This window comes from Coptis chinensis, chromosome 4, assembly GCF_015680905.1.
Source record: "Coptis chinensis isolate HL-2020 chromosome 4, ASM1568090v1, whole genome shotgun sequence".
Taxonomy (NCBI): Eukaryota; Viridiplantae; Streptophyta; class Magnoliopsida; order Ranunculales; family Ranunculaceae; genus Coptis; species Coptis chinensis.
In genome coordinates this window covers 3,623,925-3,644,988 of record NC_141459.1, presented here as the reverse complement: position 1 = coordinate 3,644,988, position 21,064 = coordinate 3,623,925, and the positions used below count along the sequence as shown (strand labels likewise).

Below are 21,064 nucleotides of genomic sequence, written 5' to 3'. Positions count from 1 at the left end.
ACTTTCACTTTCACTTCATACCACTTCCAAGACTTAGAGGCCAAGACGCCCCTTTCTTTTGCCTATACGTAGCGCCCGCGCCCAAGGACCTTGAACGCAGAGGTATTTGGTTGCTATGAAATCTCCTCAAAACATACCGAGCAGTCCTTCAAAGAATTTCTTGAGAGCGACACCTATGGATCTTGGTTTAGCGACTTGATTGTCGTCGGGATGGCGACCTCTAATGGTAAGTCTTGATGAAACTTATTCTCCTCGCGACTTATCGCTTATTTCTATGACCGGATAGGAAACAAGTGCTATCAGACTCATCACCACCAAGTGTTTGTCCATTAACAACACGGGGATTTAAAATAAACAGCTCCAATAAAGTTTCGTTTACAATCATTATCGAGTTTAATTTAAAACTATTATCTCGCTGAGTCCAAATCTGGTACACTCCAAAAAGTGGAAATGAGTTATTCTTTACAAAACCTCCAGAAAATGGAACTGAGATTTTCAACAATTTTATCCGGAGTTCTACTCTTTGGAATAGTTACAGTGTCCGGATTATCCAGTACAAGAATTGCACAACCTAGTTGCAAAAATATCAAAATATTAACTTAGAATTGCAATTTAAAGAGTATAAAAGGCATGTACCTCCAAATACTTACGATGTTGTGGTTTTAGTAACAGCCTCATTGTATCCAACATCACAATTACCTTGCTATCTTTATTACATATTGCTGCACACACCAAAAAAGTTTGGGATGAGCAGGTTTTAGATAGAGAATTATTACTTAGGGAAATGCTAAAAATGCTGAAGCACGCATTACTCTTCTGATCATACTCTCAAACCACAATCAAACAATCAACAAAACAACAAAAGGGTAGAACGATACAATTTTAAACATACCTGAAAAGAAACTAATAGAAGATTGGCAAGACCAGACGTGAAACAATAACACGGTGAGAATGCATCCATACAATGCCCACGACAAAAAACAAACGTATAAAACCCTTCTTCCAAATAATCTTCATTGGATAATTTGGCGACATTCGTCCAAAAGGAGATAAGAAAGCATTTAAAACATCTACCATTCACCATACAACTCACTTAAACATTTGAAACCGCGCAATACATATTACCTTTCGTTTGCTGAATATTACGATCTCCTCTACGGTTAAGCCGCAAAGAAACGGACCGTTGAGCTTCCATGTCCATTCTTCAGGGTCTGTTTGTGGAGATCATGAGAAAACGAAATTACCCATTCACTGTTTCACCGGCCTTCTTTCTTCAAAACCCTTTTTTTTTATTTGGAATTATTTTGCCTCACTATATTGAGAGAGGAATTTGAAGAGGGAGATTCAAGGAAAAGAGCCTGAAAATGAGGGGTTTTGTTTCTATTTTTGGGTTATTATTTCCGTGAACAATTTTGAAAGGATCTTTGGCAAATAAATTGAAGTAGCATCTCTATCTCTAAGATAAGATATGGGGAGAGTTTTTGGTTTTCTGTTCCTATTGTCTCGAGTTTTTTGTTTTTTTTTTTTTTTGGTAACAACTGGACAATTGAATAGAGGAGAAAAGGGCGTGGATTTACTTTTTTTCCAGCCGAACTTTTGTGAAATCTGACGTGTCCAGTTTAGAGTAAAAAGGGGACTGACGTGTTTCACTGGGAACATTCTCGAGTGTTCAGTATTAATGGTCTTTGATAGTGCAAGTGGATAATTAAATAATTGCTAGCCCAAATCCTCAATTGTGGTCTGTCGATATACAAATTAGTTCTTCAGACAACACCAGGAAACAAAACGAAAAAAAAGGAAAAACTCCTGTATGTTCTTCGATCTTACTAGTTTAATGGAAAACTACCTAAGGGAAACTGAAACAAACTAATAAGAAGAACATCCTGCAGTTTTGTGTTGATCAACCCAATAATTGTTCTTGCCTGAGTGCCTGACGTTAAATCAATGAGCAATATGATAATTTTTTTTTGTTTGAAGAAACAAAACTAATTCACTTTTTTGGCACTAAATCACTAATATGTGATCCTTGGAAGTCCTGATTCCTGATGCAACCGCCCACATTATATGAAAAAAAAAAAAAAAAAAAAAACAGTATACTTGAGACTTGAGGCTTGAGACGAAATTTATAAACCACCAATATCTCACTATTTTGATTTGTAAATATTGGTGTCTAAATATTGTATAGTCCTTTCCCACTAACGACGTCTCTTTAACAGACTCTTTTATGACTCTTGCTGCTTAAGTAGTATAGTCATGGATGGGGACATATTTCTTTCATCACAACTTTGACTTGAATCTGTAGCAATAAACAAAATATAGCTGCGCAAGGCAGTTTCTGATTTATTTGTGTCATATGATGGCGAAGTTGAATATGATTTGCACCGGCCTTTGGAATCTTTGTGAATGACAACTTGGTTTGATTCAATATCACACAACTATCTAGTTTCTCAAAGCATCTTTAGCAGAGCAACCAAAAAAACACCAAACAACTTTAAGAGCAACATCAAAAAAACATCAAGCAACTACGCGGTTTTGTCAAAACCGCGCCACTGAAGCCCAACTAACAGGCCCAAGCCCACGCGGTTTTGGCAAAACCGCGCAGTGTTCAGAACACCGCTTGCTACTTCTATATAAAATGACTCCAAAGCGGTGGTTCAATCACTTTCACCTCTTCTCACAATTATAAAACTCTTTCCTTAGTTAAAAAAAAACAAAAACCTACCTAAACTCTTAAAATTTGATATGGATCCTTTTGAACCTTTCGACGGTGATGATTGGCGATTAATGCAGGCGACATTGGTGATGAGGGAGAAGAATCACGATTGGGGAGAAGAACCCGAGGATGTCGCTACGACCGATAGACATCCCTATGTCTTTGGAGTATCGGATGAGCGACTTTGATTGGCAATTTACACTGGAGAAGCACTTGATATGGAAGTTGTGTTTTTACACGAGATACAAAACATGTGTCGAGTCGCGATTGGCTAATACTTCGGGTAATTAATTAGTTTTGATTAAATATTTTGAATATTAATTAGTTGAGTTGGACCAATTAATTATTTATCTTTATACGCATTATTTTTTTATATAATATCAACATGTTGTTGACTATGGAGTTAGATCGGCTTTACTTGGTGTTAGAGAGTGGTGGAAGGTTATTAGGAGTTTGGATGAGTTTGTACATATTAGAGATAGTATTTTGTATACACCTTTGGGTATTTTGATTGATAATGGATTATGAGAAGGCCGATGATTGGCAAGTTAATGGTCATAACTTTAGTAGAAAGATGGTGGAGTAGAACTTCATACATTTCATTTTCCTTGTCGCGGAGTTAGGGTTCACACCACTAGACTTCACTATGATTTCTGGGTTGAGTATCGGTATAGGCCAACCGATACCTTTTCATATAAATTATGAGAATATGGATAGTATGCTTATGAGTTTTCCTCGTTTGGGTGCGGATGCTTATGATTCTTCTGGGATTAAACTATCTCATATTAAGATTGCATATATGGAACCCTCTTGCATCGATACACGGCGGAGTTAGCTTTGGATCGTTCTAGGGTAGTGAGGGTCCCGTCGGTATGTTAGGGCTTTTTTGATGTTTTTTAATTATTGGGCATGTTTTGTTTCCCAATGGTCATTCTACGGTACGACTGGGATATTATGCTTATGTATTTGATTTGCATACTATGAGAGATTATGACCTGGGTAGCTCAGTATATGCCACATTGATATCAGCATTAGATAAAGCTTCACACGACATTCGGAAGTAGAAGTCCTCAGATTGCAGGATTTACGGGACTTTTAGAGATTTGGTTTTATGAGTACTTTCGATGTCTTTGTCCTAACATACACATGATTGCTGATGCTCGCCCTAGATTTGCTAGTTGGTCGGGGCCTCACTTAACTTCAGAATGAGGGCGATTAGGAATAATATCGTATGGCTCGTGCTTTCGATTGATATTAGATCATTGTCATCTATTGAGTGGAGACCTTGACGTTTGTCTCTTGCCTTTGACGATCGGTTATGCGGCATGCTTGTGTATTGTCACATCCGCGAGTTGTTTTTGCCACCGCGTATTTGTCGGGTTTGGTATTGTGGCGGCGGATGTTGGAGGCGGATATTTGGGCGTTATGGAGTTTCCATGTGCTCCCATGCCGGATGTTAGTGATGCAAAGTCGTGGGGTAGAATTCAAGTTTATGAAGTTCATGCCGGTGGTGGTCCTTGGCGGATCGTCTTCTTTTGTTGTTGAAGCGATGGCCGTCGTATTATAGATAGTGGAACGGTGTCTCCATGGGTCCGTTATTTGTTGCCTCTGTTGGTAATTAGCAACTTTGAGTTTGTGGGCTGGAAGGGATGAGGCGTGAGCTCACGTATTCCTCATCCGCCACCTATTTACAACCAACAACCTCTGAATGCATATCATCAAACTCCTATGTCTGCCAATAATCCTCAGATATTTGCCGTGTGTGGACTGATGGGGAGCCTACTTATATTTCCATTTACGAGGTGCCTCATACTTGTTTCTCGAAGTTAGAGCCGCGATATTGATCAAGATACCATGGTGAGTTTAATTGTTTTATTTATCTTCTTCATTATATATATAATATGTACTCCTTTAATGTATTTTATTGGATTTTTAGGCCGAGGTTCTAGAAAGATATGAGAACCGAGGGTTCTTATGTTTGATGGGATGAGGGCGCCTGTATCATTATAGCCAAGAAAAGAGGAGGCATATTCTCGGACATATCGGCAATCCCCGTGCATATGACAAGACTTCGAAAGCGTATGAGGATATGTAGCAAGTGTACGCACGATCAACATTAGGGATATGAGGAACTTCAGTGAAGAAGTTAACCTCCGTCGCGAGCGAGAGAAGATCATAATTCTCGATTAGGAACTTAGAGGGAGCGGCGGAACGTCAAAAAGAGAGATGAGAGATTGAGTGGTAAAGGGTGGTAAGAAGAGAGCTAAATAAATTTGATGTAATATGATAGGTTTTGGATTATTTTGGATATTATATGATTATATTATAATCATAGATTTTGGACTGCATAATCATAATCATAGGTTTTTAATTTCTTTAATTTTTTCGATTTTGAATTACAATTCTTAATTTCTTCAATTGCACAATTGTTAATTTCTTAACTTCTATGCACAACTCATAAATTTTCAAGTCCTATGCACCACAGTTCTAATTTTCAGAAAAAACGACGGTTTTGGCAAAACCCGTCCATCAGTTTGAAGCCCAGAACCAGCAGTTTTGCCAAAACAGCGCCATAGAAGCCCATATATAGCCCAAGCCCACGCGGTGTTGGAAAACCAGCGGTTTTAAGAAACAGCGTGAGTGATTTGATCTAAAGACCAAATCTGGAACCAAATATTGGTCGATTTGGTAGTTTGGTTTGGTGTTTTTTTGGTGTTTTCATCAATATGTAGTTTTCCTGAAGTTGAAAAAACACCAAATTCTAGATTGATGCTAGGTTGATATCACTGCTAAAGATGCTCTCAGAAACACAGAACTTTCACCTTAATTACTAATAAGAGTGTCAAAAATGAAAAATAAAAACTAATAACATGACCGTGTCTTAACCGGGTTGACTGTGTCCGAGCGGGTGGTAGGTGCGTCCGTGTTTTAGAGCTTGAGATCTGTTACAGCTTTTAGCTTTTAGATAAGTGTCGGTGGTAAGGCCTACAAGTTACGTTCTTTTAACGCCACAAGCCCGCCACTAATATTTGTACTGCGTGGCCAAGGTTGTGCCACTAACTTCTAAAAAAAGATCCCCGTTGCCATTAAATTAAATGCACAATAAAATTACATACACTGCCACTTCCTAAAAAGGAACCTGAAAAAAAATTCGTGTGTATAACACGGTCTAACACAAAAGGATTGGCTGAAATGGCTGCAAGATATTTATTATTTTTAAGATCACTACTAAACCTTTAAAAAAAACACCCAACATTTAAATGACAACGAATAATCAAACCACGTGGTGTAAGTATAAAGTATAAACCACTAAACAAATCAATTAATGGAACATGGAATAATTCTAGAAGAACAACCAATTATTCATAGTTTTTCTTCAGGTGAACTAGGTAATGCCACGTAGCAACCTGGAATATATATCACTGATAAAAACCTAGTGTCATTTCTCTCTCTCTCTTCATTATCTTCATTATCAGATAAAAAAAAAAAAAGGGGGTAGGTGGTGATTGACAGTAGTTAGAAATGTGGCGAAGTGTATCCCGGCAAATTACATCATCCTTAAGAAAGAAACCTTTTGTTTCTAGATTCTTCTCTTCTGGATCGGTAAGTCTTTGAAATATATATATATATAATTTTCCGATTTTATTGATTTGATTTGATTGAAATATGTTACTGTTAATGTTTGTTTGTAGAGTGGAGGAGGATATACAATAGTAGATCATACGTACGACGCGATTGTGGTAGGGGCAGGTGGTGCTGGGCTTAGAGCTGCTATTGGACTATCTGAGCATGGATTCAATACCGCTTGTATTACTAAACTTTTTCCAACTCGTTCTCATACCGTTGCCGCTCAGGTATATTGTTCTTTCAACATTTGGATTGATTTTTGTTAAACAGAGTTTTGCAAAATACAACAATTCTCTCATATATTCTTCTCCAAGTTCGGAGACAATATATAGATACACTTACATCCTCAAAGAAAGGAAACAACCTATATAACGTAAACTAAATATTCCTATACTTAAAATACAATCTACCAGATTACAGAATCAATCTGATATATTACACCTCATATCAGGGCCGGCCCTGGGTTTCAAGGGGCCCTATTCAAGCTCCCAAAAATGGGGCCTATATATTAATAAAAAAAAAAATAACAACAAACTCGCAAAATATTTTTTTCTTACCAAATCACTTCTGACTGTCCAAGGGGATATGGAGGACATGGACCAAGCATCACAGAGTCAGACACTACCTTCTCATAAAACTTAATTGCACGGTCCAGATCAGTCACACGAAGCATAACTTGACACAATGGCTCTGGAGTCGGTCCCCTCTGGATTAGCTCAAAAGTATAGTCATCCGGATCCTTCACAAAAGCAATGACTGTCTCCCCACCTAAAACTGCACCAGGTTCACATATGACCATTCCTTCTTTGGCTCGTACATTTTCAACTAATTTATGAATCTGTAAATGAATGAAGTTAAGAAATTCAAGTTTCCATATATATCAACGACTATATAATCATTCTAATCTCCACCTCAAACAAAACTCACATCTTCAGTTGCTATAGCAAAATGTCCAAAGCCTGATACAATATCATAGCTATCCTTTCCATAGTCTACAAATCAGCATAGGCAAAACTCGCAGACTCGCAGGTGCAGCTTCTTTCACTCTTCAAATTTTCTCAACTAAATTGGGTGTGACTGACTTAAAGAAGTACATCATTGAAAAAGTGTAAAATTTAGTGGAACATGGCAAATTATTGACAGAGTATGGTAGAGAAAATGCCAAGCGTAACAATTCATTATGCAGACAGATCGTGCAAAGTTGCATAATGCATTGGCCTTTGGAATAAAATAAAAAGCTGGTCAGGAACGAAACAAAGGAAGAACAAATCCACATGGATGTTTTCACATGGTCTTGTGCAAAACTGCAAATACCTAGTGCAAAAGTGCATTAGAAACTAAGCATTAACATGACATGGGAGACTAAGGAGAAACAAGTTACCGTGGGGTGGGGGAGGGGGATGGGGGAAATGGAAAACCAAAGTCTCTCAAATCTCAGTTCTCATATAGTCATAATACATAATCCAGCTAAGTGTTACCCATCTTGTGCAAAAGCATCAATAATATATATAACTACTTAAAGGATACCATGTAATAAAGTATATGGCTTTCTCTTTCACTAATCTTATAGCCAATAAAAAAACTACTAATAAACTACTATTAATCAAAAATAGATCTTGAAACATATTTACTTGCGAAATCACTGATTGCGCTTGCATAGTCAATTTTCTCCACCAATCCTTTCTCAATGGACAACATAGCTAACCCATTCAATCTTTCTTGTGACATGCTTGATCGCAGGTAAGATTTTATCAATTTCAACTTTGAAAAGTTTCGTTCTTCAGATGCAACTGTAACTGGTATGGTTACTAATATTCTGTAAGAAATCCATGCATTTGGAAAACAACTAGTTGTTAATTTCAAATGATCCAACACATCAACCGCCTTCTTTATGCTTTTTGGCAAATCTTCTCTCAATATATGTAGTTCAGAAAATAACTCTCCCATCAATATCAGATAATGTGTCGTGCTTCAGATACTTTTCAAGGTTCTCACAAGAAGCTTTTAAACTTGTATTATTTACAGACTTCAACTTCTTCAAATCATACAAAAACCCAAAAGTTCTTTCAAAATTTTGAAATTCTTCAAATCGACTCCTTAATGAAGAAAGAGCTTGGTCAACTATATATATAAAGTAGTGGACTCTGAACAACTCTTCAGCAGATTGTGGCAGTTCTTCAGTAGCATTCTCATCAAATTGTCTCTTTCTACGAATGATATACGTTTTTCACGAAAAACAGGTTCAACTTGCATGGCAGTAGCGATCTCCTTAGCTTTTACCATAGGTTCATCAAATCCAGTTATTCTATACCTCTCAAAATATGAAATGAGCCCTTCCAATTTCTTTATAATTGCATCCATGTGCATGTCTTCCTTTTGCCAGAGTTTGCTAACAGAGTTAACCTGTAACAATACATTGTACCAAATAATCATGTCAACCAAGAATTCAAAATTTTCCAGCTCGTGTGTTGCTAAAGACTCAGCATCACTTTTTGTCTTTGGATCATCACTAGTATCAAGCAAGTGAAGTAAAGCATCTCAAATTTGTGGAGCCTGCTCTTTTATCGCTGCAACACTGTCCAAACGGCTTTTCCAACGTGTTGGTGCCAATGTCTTAAGAGTAAGACCACCTTGAACCTTATCTTTAAAAACTTGCCACCGCGTTGTAGATGAAGAAAACACCGAATATATACGTTGCACCACTCCGAAAAAATATACAACTTTTGGACAAGAGTTCGCCATATCACATAGAACAAGATTAAGTGTGTGACAACCACATGGAGTATAGAATGCTCTAGGATTAACTTTGAGCAATCTATTTTGTACACCTTTGTGTTTCCCTTTCATATTGGATCCATTATCATAACCTTGGCCTCTAATATTACCAATGTCGAGTTCAAGAATATCTAGCATATCTTTCAGTTTATTAAAAAGTCTTAGACCCGATGTGTCATCCACTTTCCAAAATTCTAAAAAATATTTTTCCACCTTCATTGGACTTATTGAAATATCCACACACCGTACAATAAGAGACATTTGTTTTTCATGACTTATATCAGGTGTACAATCAAGGATGACTGAGAAATACTTTGCATCTTGGATTTTCTTCACTATTGCACCTTTTTAACCTCACCTGCCAACATTTCTATCAATTCATTTTGAATCTTGTGACCAAGATAATGATGATGAATTTCATGCTTTTGGATACGTTGGAGGTGTTTCTGGATAACCAGATCAAATTTAAATTTACCCATCATTTCAATTATACTCAAAAAAATTCTATTGTTCTCTTCATAAATCTTCTCATGCTTCCCGCAAAATGACAAATTATTCTTAGTAAGAGTTTTCACAACAAGTACCCTCTGTAAAAATTTCCTTAAATGTTCTCTTTCCTTTGAAATCTGATCTTGAAGATGTTTATCAATAGTTTCATTCTTGTCTAGTCGATCCACCAATTCAATCCAATATTTAAGTCGTCTTTTGTGCTCAGGATGTTACTCATGTTGTTTAAGCTTTGTTGTAAGATTTCTCCAATTGTCATATCCTTCATGAGTTAACAGAGTAAACTTTCCATTTTGCTTGAACAATTTACAACAAAAGCAATATACCTTGTCTAAAACATGTGAATTAGGGCAAGGATCGGGTTGGGTTCGGGTCAGATATGGTTATATCCGAATCCGAATACTCAATTAAATCCGAAATTTAATATCTGAACCCGACTTGAACCTGACCGACCCGATCGGATAACACTAAAAATTCAAAAAAAGTCCAAAAATTATATCCGAACTTGAACCTGACATACATGAATCCGACCCGAATACATAAACGGATATGAAAATCGACTCGAACTCGATATATTCGATAATCGGGTTGGGTTGGATTCGGGTTTACCCAACCTGATTCCCTGCCCTGATGTAAAATGTGAATAGACGAGTCAACTTTTATCTTGCTTCTCCCCATTCTCCAAATGTCGAGTGTAATAAGAGGAAGAAAATTGCCTCTTTTCAGAATTTCTAGGAAAATTACGACTATGATCTTACTGGACCCTTTTGTACAAGTTTCTAAATTTTTGGTCAATCTTATTCCAATTTCCTGGATCATAATAATTCACCAGTCCTTCATAATTATTATCGGTTTGTGCATGTTCTTCAATCACCACATTTTCAGATTCCACATTATCCAACTCTTCATTAACCGGTTTCTCATTTACCAATTCTTCAAACCCTTCATTAATTCGTTCCTCATTTATCAACTCTTCATGCCTTTCATTAATTTGTTCTTCATGTACCAACCTTTGATGCTCCTCAAGCATTTGTTCATCATTTACTTCTTCTCCATTGCCATTGTCATTCTCATGTATCTCGTTAACAAGATTTGCATTTGAACTCTCTGCTGTTTGAACTCTCTGCTTGTTTCGTAATCATAAAGAATTTTTTTATAGCTCCTGCTTGAGTTTGAGCCAATGCTTCCATTCTTTGTTTCTTTTTTCATTACCAAATGGATACGCTCTAGTCCCCGCCATTCGAAAAATCCAAAGAAAAACAACCTGATAGTCTGATACGTCTTTTCACAATTCCGTTAAAGTGGCTTGGCGCTTGTCTACTTAAAAACTTGATGAATGATAACGGATAACCTTGTTCAAATAATTTAATATCCAATTGAAAAAACAATAGGAGAAATTAAATAATCCCTCCTACTAGTTAAAAAAAGCAGTGAAAGCACCAACAAGCCATGCCTTGTTCATATTAAATAATCCCTAACTTAAAAAAGAAAGGATTGATTTGGATTGTACAAAAAAAAGAAATTAGAAATATCAAATACCTGATGAAAAAACCCTTTATGAATTTAAAAGGCAAACCACGAAAAACAAAGGCCAAAAAGAGGGAAGATAATACGGAAGGATAATTGGGTTGTGCTTCTTTTACATTGAATCGGACTTTTGTGCAAGTGGACTTTTTTTTTGGTGGGCTAAATCAACTTTTAAGTTGACACAGTAGTGGGTTTAAGTGGCGGACGGGGCCTTTATATTTAGCAAACATTTGGGGGCCCTATGCAAGGCCTTAGGCAGCATAGGCCCAGGGCCGCCCTGCCTCATATACAGCTCATGCCGACACTCCCCTCAAGTTGGAGCATAGATATCCATCATGCTCAACTTGTCAATAATACTATGAAACACCCTTCCCGAAACTGCTTTTGTGAGCATGTCGGCTAACTGACTTTCAGAATGGACAAATGAAAACTGTATGATCTTGTGATCGAGTTTCTCTTTGATAAAATCACGATCAACTTCAACATGTTTAGTGCGATCGTGTTGTACATGATTCTGTGCAATTTCAATTGTTGCCTTATTATCACAATGAAGATTCATAGGTTGTTTATATTCAATTCCCAAGTCTTCTAATACACCTCTGATCCACAACAACTTGCATATACCATGAGCCATACCACGGAATTCAGCTTCTGCACTTGATCTGGACACGACTTTCTGCTTCTTGCTCCTCCAGGTTACAAGGTTACCCTCAACAAAAGTAAAATACCCAGATGTGGATCTTCTATCTATTTGATCCCCTGCCCAATTAGAGTCCATGTATCCTTCAATGTTGGAAACATCATTTTTTGAGAATAGGAGTCCTTTTCTTGGAGCATTCTTCAGGTATCTTAAGATCCAATATACTGCATTCATATGTTCCTCCCTTGGTGCATGCATGAACTGACTTACCATGCTCACGGCATAAGCTTTATCCGGCCTCATGTGTGACAAATAGATTAATCTTCCAACTAACCTCTGATAACGACCTTTGTCTGCTGGAGCTTGATCTGGAAAAAATCTAAGCTTGTGATTCATCTCTATAGGCGTTTCTACTGGTTTGCAAGCAGGCATTCCAGTTTCAGTCAGAAGATCTAGCACATATTTCCGTTGTGAAAGGAAAATTCCGCGATTTTGATCTAGCAACCTCAATTCCCAAAAAATATCTGAGTTGTCCGAGATCTTTCATTTCAAATATAGTAGCCAAATACTCTTGTAATGCTGTCATTTCGCATGGGTTGTCTTCTGTTAGAACCCTATCATCAACATACACAATCAAAGCTGTTACCTTCCCTTCTTTGTGTTTTATAAACAAAGTATGGTCTGAATTGCTTTGTTTATAGTTGAATGCCTTTATTGTAAAAGAGAACCTCCCAAACCAAGCTCTTGGTGACTGTTTCATCCCGTACAATGATTTCTTCAATTTACAAACATTAGTTCTACATGAGGAACTATGTTTAACTCCAGGTGGCAAATCCATGTAGACCTCCTCCTCTAAATCTCCATTGAGAAACGCATTTTTGACATCGATTTGGTGCAGAGGCTAATCGGATTAGCTGCTATGGATATAAGAATGCAAATTGTGTTGATCTTCGCCACTGGTGCAGAAGTCTCTTGATAATCCAAACCGAACCTTTGTGTATACCTTTTTGCAACTAACCTTGCTTTATACCTATCAATACTACTATCTGCTTTAAGTTTCACCATGAACACTCATCTACATCCAATTGTTTTCTTTTCTTTGGGCAAAGGGGCAAGTTCCCAAGTCGCATTCTTCTGTAGCACCTCCATTTCCTCATTCATTGCCTTTGTCCATTTTGGATCAGCTAATGCATCTTGCACACTACTAGGAATAGATACAATGAATAATTGATTAACAGTAAATGCATACGATTGAGACAATCTATGAATCTATGGGAAACGTATGGTTGCTAATTGGGTACTTGGTCGTGGCTTTCGGATTAGGTTCATATTGTTTCTTGGGAACTCCCATATTTGATTTTTGTGAATACTTGGAAGTAATACATTTTGTAAAATCATGTATTTCATTAGATTCATCAATACTGGGTTTCGAAGTTACCTGAGGTTGATTCTAGGTTGATTCTTCAGTTGCCGGTGTAGACATAGGCAACTCTGAAGGAATTGATGACTCTGCCATATCGGGTTTATTTCTGGTGTTGGTTGCACTAACACATCACTCTCAATTCCAGAAATACTCTCATAGCCTTGCTGACCATCATTTCCAAGCCATTCATTTACTTTTTCTATAAATTCATCTCCTCTTCCATCTCCTTGTGAAACATTCTCTTCAGTATAGTTCTCTCCCTGAAGAGAAGGTCCATAAACTCCCCTCGAGTAATAAGGTTCTGTTTTAACGAAACGAGGCATCCAAAGTTACATGTAGTTTTCGGGTTTGAGGATCATACCACCTATATCCTTTTTGAAACTCAGAATAGCCAACAAACACACATCGTTTTGCACATGGATCAAGTTTATTTCGTAGGCTTTTTGGAATGTGAGCATATACAGTACAACCAAAGATTCCTGGTTCAAAATTTGGAAGGTGAGGAATCGAAAGTAAGAAGTGCATTTTTTTGGGGGGTCTAAAAGTCGATAACTCTAGAGGGTGTTCCATTAATGAGATAAGCAGCGGATTTCACAGCCTGTCCCCAATAAAACTCGAGGCATTTTCATGCCAAAAAGAGATGCACAAACCATTTCTAGCAATTGTCTATTTTTCCTCTCCGCCAATCCATTTTCCTGCTGAGTATAGGTGCAAGAGGTCTGATGACGGATTCCAAGATGACTCATAAATGTGCCAAAAGATGTATCTACGTATTCAGTACCATTGTCGGATTGTAGAACACAAATCTGTTTTTGGTACTGGGTGCCAACCATATTATGAAATTCCTGAAAAGCTGTGTATACATCACCCATTCTGTTAAGCAAAGACACCCAATTCATTCTAGTGCATTCATCAATAAATGAATAACCGCAAATCAATAAATGTAACAAAGTAATTGGCTTTAGAAATAGAAGGGATCTTTACAGGACCCCAAATATCAGACTGAATAACCGCAAAAGGTACTGAACTTTTATTCAAACTTGGTAAATATGGAATACAATGGCTCTTAGCCAATTCACAAGTGTCACACTTGAAATCTAAATCATTCAAAACTGAAAAAAGGTGTGGTTTTAACTTCCTTAGATAACCAAAAGAAAGGTATCCGAGTCTCCGGTGCCACAACCATATGGTTGTTCGAGCTGTCTCTTTGCTACTAGTTTGATTTGCCTCTGAATTTCGGCCCCCCATTTTCTGTCAACTCCAAATAGTAGAGTTTGCCTCGTCTAGCACCAGAACCAAGAATCTTCTAGTTAGAATGTCCTGAAAAACACAAAAAGAGGTCCAAAATGTTACAGTACAAGCAAGGGTGGAGGTAATTTGACCAACAGATAACAGATTATATTCAAGGGATGGAACAACAAGAAATGTATCTAAAGTGAGAGTAGTGGATAAGATGATAGAACCTTCTCCAGTACTGGGAGAGGCACTACCATTGGCTGTGGAGATAATCGATTGAGAAGGGAAACAAAATTGTAATTGATTGGAATCCCTAGTCATATGATCGGATGCACCTGTATCAATAATCCAAGTATTATTCTTAGAAGGTGTAGAGAATACAGAAGCCTTACTAACAACGCTTGGGTGAGCAACATTTGCGGTGGGTGGTGATTGATCGTCATCGGTAGATGCCATCATAGCTTGTCCTGTAATCTTCTTTCGAGGTTTCTTTGTGAAGTCCCACCACTCAGGATAGCCAATTAGTTTATAGCATCGCTGTTTAGAATGACCTGTTTCACCACAATGAGAACATACCAGGCCGCTAGATTTACCAAGTGTTTGATTGTTACGATTCTTTGAAGAGCCCCATGATGGTCCTTGTCGAGTATGATTAGCCAACATAGCCGAGCTTTCAAAGATTGGACGAGAACCTCCCATTGTTTGTTTCTGTTGGTGTTCTCTCCTGACATATGCATATGTACTTTCTAAATCGAGTTTTGGGTCTTTTCGTAAGATTTCTCCACGGACCTGACCAAATTCGGAATCAAGTCCACTGAGAAAAATATGAACTCGAAACCTAGCCATGGCATAATGCAACTTGACCACCCCTTCAATAGTTCCTTCTTGAGAGATAGTCCTGTGATCAATTTCCTGGAAAATAGCAACAAGTTCATTATAGTAGGTTGACAATGGTCGACCACTTTGGATGGTATTAAAGGACCTCTGTTTTAATTAAAAAATACAGGTTTCATCCGATCCATCATAGAAGGTTTTTGATACCGCCTCCCATATTTCCTTGGCTGTGGAAGACAAATAAATCGCGGCATCAGCGACGGACTCATTGAGTCAATAAACCAACTTTTGACTTTGTGATTTCCAGTAATCCATGTTCCAAGATTTGGATCTCCAAGTATTGGTTTTTTCGTTTCTCCGGTGAGGTATCCAACTTTGCTGCGAGTGCCAATATGCATCTCCATAAGTTGGGACCATAATGAGTAATTGGTTTCATCGAGTGTAATACTAGCAGGAAACGTAGAGTTGTCTTGATGGACAATGATCTGTGGTGCTGGTGTTGAGACTAGTTTGGTTCATTTGCTTGTAGTGATGGCCATCAGACTCACTACAGATTTACGCCATTCGGAAAAAAAAATTCCCACAATATCGAACTGCTCCTCATACTATGTTAAACAGAGTTTTGCAAAATACAATAATTCTCTCGTATATTCTTCTCCAAGTTAGGAGGCAATATATAGATACACTTACATCCTCAAAGAAAGGAAACAACCTATCTAAGGTAACTAAATATTCCTATACTTAAAGTACAATCTACCAGATTACAGAATCAATCTAATATATTACACCTCATATACAGCTCATGCCGCCAATTTTTTTTTTATTATTATTTTATCTAATGATTTGGATCGTATGTAGGGAGGTATAAATGCGGCATTAGGTAATATGACTGAGGATGACTGGAGGTGGCATATGTATGATACAGTGAAAGGAAGTGATTGGCTAGGTGATGATGTTCTTCATTTTATTTATTTGGATTGGAAAGTCTTTCTCTGTAATTGACCATCAAGGTTCAATTATATTATTAAAATATGGTCTCATTGATCTTTTGGTTCAAACAAGATATTACACTCCTATTCTGGTCCGTGATGAATACGGATTGGTTGATGCAGATGGGAGTCTATAATTAGCTGATGGGAGGATTTTGTTGTTTTTTCTTTTTCATTTTCTTATGTAACATGTGGCATAGGGTATCTCATCCACTTCTAAAAAGTGGAAGAAATGCTTCTCTGAGATAACAGGGGCTAGAAATAGTGAGATTTGTGTTTCTTTTCCCTTTATAGTTTATGAATTGTAGCTCATTAAATAACTCTTTATTTTGGAAGTTAGACAACATCTAGTCATTTACTTTGGAGATTAGACATTTGTTGTTTTGACACTGATATGGAGAAGCGTCTGGAAGACAACATTCAATCACTTCTTTGTACTGCGTTTGTAGTTTGTGCGATCTGGTGTTTACTGTGATTGTAAAGGAATTTAACTTATAATTAGCCCAGAAAAATGAAACCAATGCATGTGTACTGGGTTTGTCCTGGAATTTCTTCAAACATATGTAATATAAGGGTTTCTGTATGTTTAGAACATTTGCTTTAGCTATTGTTGTTATAAATCCAACCCAAGGAAATAGATAATGGGTACATGTTGCTTTAAGTTTATAGGGTCACTTGGAAAACGGTTCTTCTTGTTACCTATCTATCTGTGATTCGATTTTCTTTGAGAGCCCTAGTTTCAAGTTTATCCATTGGGGTTGAACTATTGCAGGTGATCAGGATGCTATTCACTATATGTGTAGAGAGGCGCCAAAAGCAGTGATAGAACTTGAAAATTATGGATTACCATTTTCTCGAACCGAAGAGGGGAAAATATATCAACGTGCATTTGCTGGCCAGAGCCTGGATTTTGGAAAAGGTAATCAGTTGCATGTTTCAGTAGAAGAGAAGAAACTTTCTGGTATGTGATCATTGTCAGATCTAATTTTGCTAGTTGTATGCTGCTATTACAGGTGGACAGGCCTATCGTTCTGCCTGTGCTGCTGATCGTACTGGTCATGCCTTGCTGCACACATTGTATGGTCAGGCGATGAAACACAACACACAGTTCTTTGTAGAATACTTCGCCTTGGATCTAATCATGGACAGTAGTGGTAAATGCTTGATAGTTTCTTAGGTTCTCGCATATTAAATTATACCAATTTCCATGATGCTATTTCAATCACAAGTTGTTTTTCGCCTTTGTCGTTATTGAAAATGGTGTAATGCAATCTAAGCTTTTGCATATGTGTGTGATATGCCAAATTGGCAAGTTTTAAATAGTAAAGTTTTGCTGGGGTTGTTCTCTTTTCAGTGGTGTTGCTTGTCCAATAAAGTGGCACAATTGGAGTATATTCTTATGACTTATGGACTATTTTTATTGTCAATATCTTCAGGTACATGTCAGGGAGTAATTGCACTAAATATGGAGGATGGGACTCTACACCGGTTCCGTGCTGCTTCCACAATTTTGGCCACTGGGGTACTAATCCTAGTTTATATTGCTTTCTCTCATTGACATTGGTTCAATATTATATTTTACTTAAAATTTATACTCCATCAGGGTTATGGTAGAGCATACTTCTCTGCAACCTCAGCTCATACATGCACTGGAGATGGCAATGCGATGGTCGCACGTGCTGGGTTGCCTCTTGAGGTTTGTGTCTTTCGTGAATTTTGAAATTTTTAATTCCGTTGGGTACTGTAATTACGAAAGTTCTACTTTACACCACAAACGTATTTATCTCCTTTTCCTTGCAGGATCTTGAGTTTGTGCAGTTCCACCCCACGGGTATCTATGGCTCTGGTTGCCTCATAACAGAAGGTATCTACTCTTTTTATATAGAATAAATGGTAGAGCAAATTTCACAATAGCCGCCCCTGATAATTGGGTTAAGTCACATAAGCAGAATTGATAGCGATTTTTGGTTTTTATTGATTGTATGTTTGGTATCATCAGGAAAGCTTGAATTACTCTTCTTGAATATAAGCAAGGAATGACCATACCTTTTGAACCTATTCATTTATGTCATTTTTTCTGTTATATCTTCATTCTTGATTTTTATTGAACTTGCAGGATCTCGTGGTGAAGGGGGTACCCTTAGGAATAGTGAAGGTGAACGTTTCATGGAACGGTATGCCCCTACTGCAAAGGATCTTGCATCAAGAGATATTGTATCACGAGCCATGACCATGGAAATTCGAGAGGGGCGTGGTGTAGGTATGCAGTTGTCTTAGTTTGATGATCTTATTATCTTCAATTGTAACAGTAGTAACACACCCAAATAAGGAATAGAAAAAAGGAAAAAAAAAATGTAGTTATTTTTGGTAATTATTTTGAGTTGCATCAAGTACAAGTAATTCCTTCCAGTTGCCATTCTTTCTTCTACTTTCTTGTAATGTGGTTTTGATTGTCTACAGGACCACTGAAAGACCATATCTATCTCCACCTGAATCACTTACCGCCAGAGGTACTAAAGGAAAGACTTCCTGGAATTTCTGAAACGGCTGCCATTTTTGCGGGTGTTGATGTTACCAGGGAACCTATTCCTGTGCTAGCTACTGTTCACTACAATATGGGAGGTATCCCAACAAATTACCATGGCGAGGTAAGAATGATATGCGTGATGAATGAAGTTGACATGAGGCTTAAGTTCAAATATATATTCATTTCAAGCAATTGGCGTGCGCTACTCTCTAGGTTGTTCAAATCAAAGGGGATGACCCAGATTCGCTGGTTCCTGGACTAATGGCCGCTGGTGAAGCTGCTTGTGCGTCAGTACATGGTGCTAATCGACTTGGCGCAAATGCTTTGCTTGACATTGTCGTTTTCGGTCGAGCTTGTGCAAACAGGGTTGCAGAAATTTCTAGGCCAGGCAAGTGGTTTACATGTTACAAGATTGCTGCTGTCACATTTGTTTTGAATTCTGAATTAATTTAGTGTAATTTAATTGTCATCTTGTAGGCCAGAAGCAGAAACCTTTGGAAGCTGATGCCGGGGAGAAAACCATTACATGGCTGGATAAAATAAGGAACTCAAATGGTTCATTGCTTACGTCAAAGATTCGTTTGGACATGCAAAGGGTTATGCAAAATAATGCTGCTGTTTTCCGTACGTGTGAAACTTTAGAAGAAGGTAAGTATTGTAGCTTCTCTAACTTATGAGAAAATTGCTTTGGATTTTCTGTTGAACTGGAGCTAGTTTAGACTATCTTTCCACTAGCACCCTTTGTTCAACTTGTCTGTTCTCCCAGATATTGTGTCATTACAGAAGTCTTCAACTGTGCACTCGTTAATATTATGTTGGAGGGGCAACAAGGATGCATTTGTCTGTCACTCAACTTTTGTTAACCATATTAATCTTCTTTGTGGCATCTTCCTTTTTTACTTCGTCAGGTTGCCAGTTAATTGACAAAGCATGGGAGAGCTTCCATGATGTAAAGTTGAAGGATAGGAGTCTGATATGGTGAGTATATATACATCCATCTTAATTGATGGTTACATTTTGCAAAATTAAAGATATATGATGGATCAAAATTTTGACTATTATATTGGCAGGAACACTGAGTTGATAGAGACAATTGAACTGGAAAACCTTTTGATAAATGCATGTATCACCATGCATTCGGCTGAGGCTAGGAAAGAGAGCAGAGGAGCGCATGCCCGTGAAGATTTTACGGTCAGTTCATGCTGTCTGCCAATTATTCCTCACCTATTTTATATTTGTAGTACGCAAGTAAAGTTAATATTATTTCTTTTTGGTTGCAGAAAAGGGACGATGAGAATTGGTTGAAACATACTTTGGGGTAAGTTGGTTTTCCAATCACATTGATCAGTAGGTTTTCTTTAAATTTCTGACTAGTAGTGGTTCCTACATAGTTTAAAAGAGTTTGAATATAAATATCGAGATCTGAAGAGTTGTGAATTGAAAAGTTTTTATTTGAAGGAGAAGGTTCACAAAATATACGTGCATGCATGCTTCACGGATTTTGCTTTTCAGACCTATTGTGATTGACAACCACGTGCATCTATGGGCTATCTGGGCCAGGCAAACTACAGTAGTGCTCACCACTAGGTGGATGTTATTAAGGATACACATATGCCATTGCATGTGTATCCTTAAATAGATGTAACTCACCACATTGAAATGTTCTAATAGCATGGTTTATCATGATGGTTTTATAGTCAAATTTAAGGGTCTGACGGTCCCGAGTGTCAATTGAGTTTCAGTTTTTTCGTAATATGTTTATTGTATCGTCTTGGGTGGTTGACTCCTGTCTCGTGCTGTTGCTATATATATACTGCTGAAAATGTATGCATGATCAATTCTGTTCATTTCCTTGCCATTGGAACTGATATTTACGTGAAACTGCAGATATTGGGAGAATGGGAAGATTCGACTAGATTACAGACCTGTTCATATGAACACATTAGATGATGAAATTGAGTCATTCCCTCCAAAAGCTCGTGTGTATTAAAAAACTCCTACCTCTTACTGGGGATGAGTATAAAATAGATTGTAATGAAGTGTTGTTGCACAGCCAAGCTTCAAGGCAATGATTGTAGCCATACATCAGAGTGATTATCTAATGTTATGATTTATATCATTTAACACTTATTAATATTTGTGCTTTTTTTAGCCCCAGCAAAATCTCAACTAATAATTAGTCTAGTAAGTAGTAACTCCTGGTACTTTTACACCCTATATGTGTTTATGGAGACGAGTATTCATTTTGGTTTTATTTTTCTAATAG

At 37.5% G+C, this 21,064-nt stretch overlaps 1 protein-coding gene and 1 long non-coding RNA gene across 3 annotated transcripts; one reads left to right on the top strand and one right to left on the bottom strand.

Moving 5' to 3' along the window:
- Nucleotides 1–321: 321 nt before the first annotated feature.
- LOC147501272 (uncharacterized) lies at nucleotides 322–1,590 on the bottom strand. 2 transcript variants are annotated; one of them, XR_015219794.1, is made up of 3 exons: nucleotides 893–1,590; nucleotides 651–722; nucleotides 322–571 (listed from the first exon to the last, which is right to left on the bottom strand). It is a non-coding gene; the product is annotated as an uncharacterized LOC147501272 (long non-coding RNA). The 2 variants fall into 2 exon arrangements; XR_015219793.1 differs by having other exon boundaries at nucleotides 1,126–1,524.
- A 4,370-nt stretch (nucleotides 1,591–5,960) lies between these two features.
- Nucleotides 5,961–20,934, top strand: LOC147501271 (succinate dehydrogenase [ubiquinone] flavoprotein subunit, mitochondrial-like). Its single transcript, XM_086606311.1, has 16 exons — nucleotides 5,961–6,316; nucleotides 6,406–6,567; nucleotides 16,141–16,228; nucleotides 17,044–17,190; nucleotides 17,285–17,425; nucleotides 17,708–17,793; nucleotides 17,875–17,967; nucleotides 18,072–18,135; nucleotides 18,388–18,531; nucleotides 18,732–18,919; nucleotides 19,012–19,186; nucleotides 19,276–19,446; nucleotides 19,707–19,776; nucleotides 19,869–19,989; nucleotides 20,079–20,116; nucleotides 20,686–20,934. Exons 1-16 carry the CDS (start codon nucleotides 6,236–6,238, stop codon nucleotides 20,786–20,788), a joined length of 1,872 nt encoding a protein of 623 aa, XP_086462437.1. The 5' UTR covers nucleotides 5,961–6,235; the 3' UTR covers nucleotides 20,789–20,934.
- The last annotated feature ends 130 nt before the right edge of the window (nucleotides 20,935–21,064 follow it).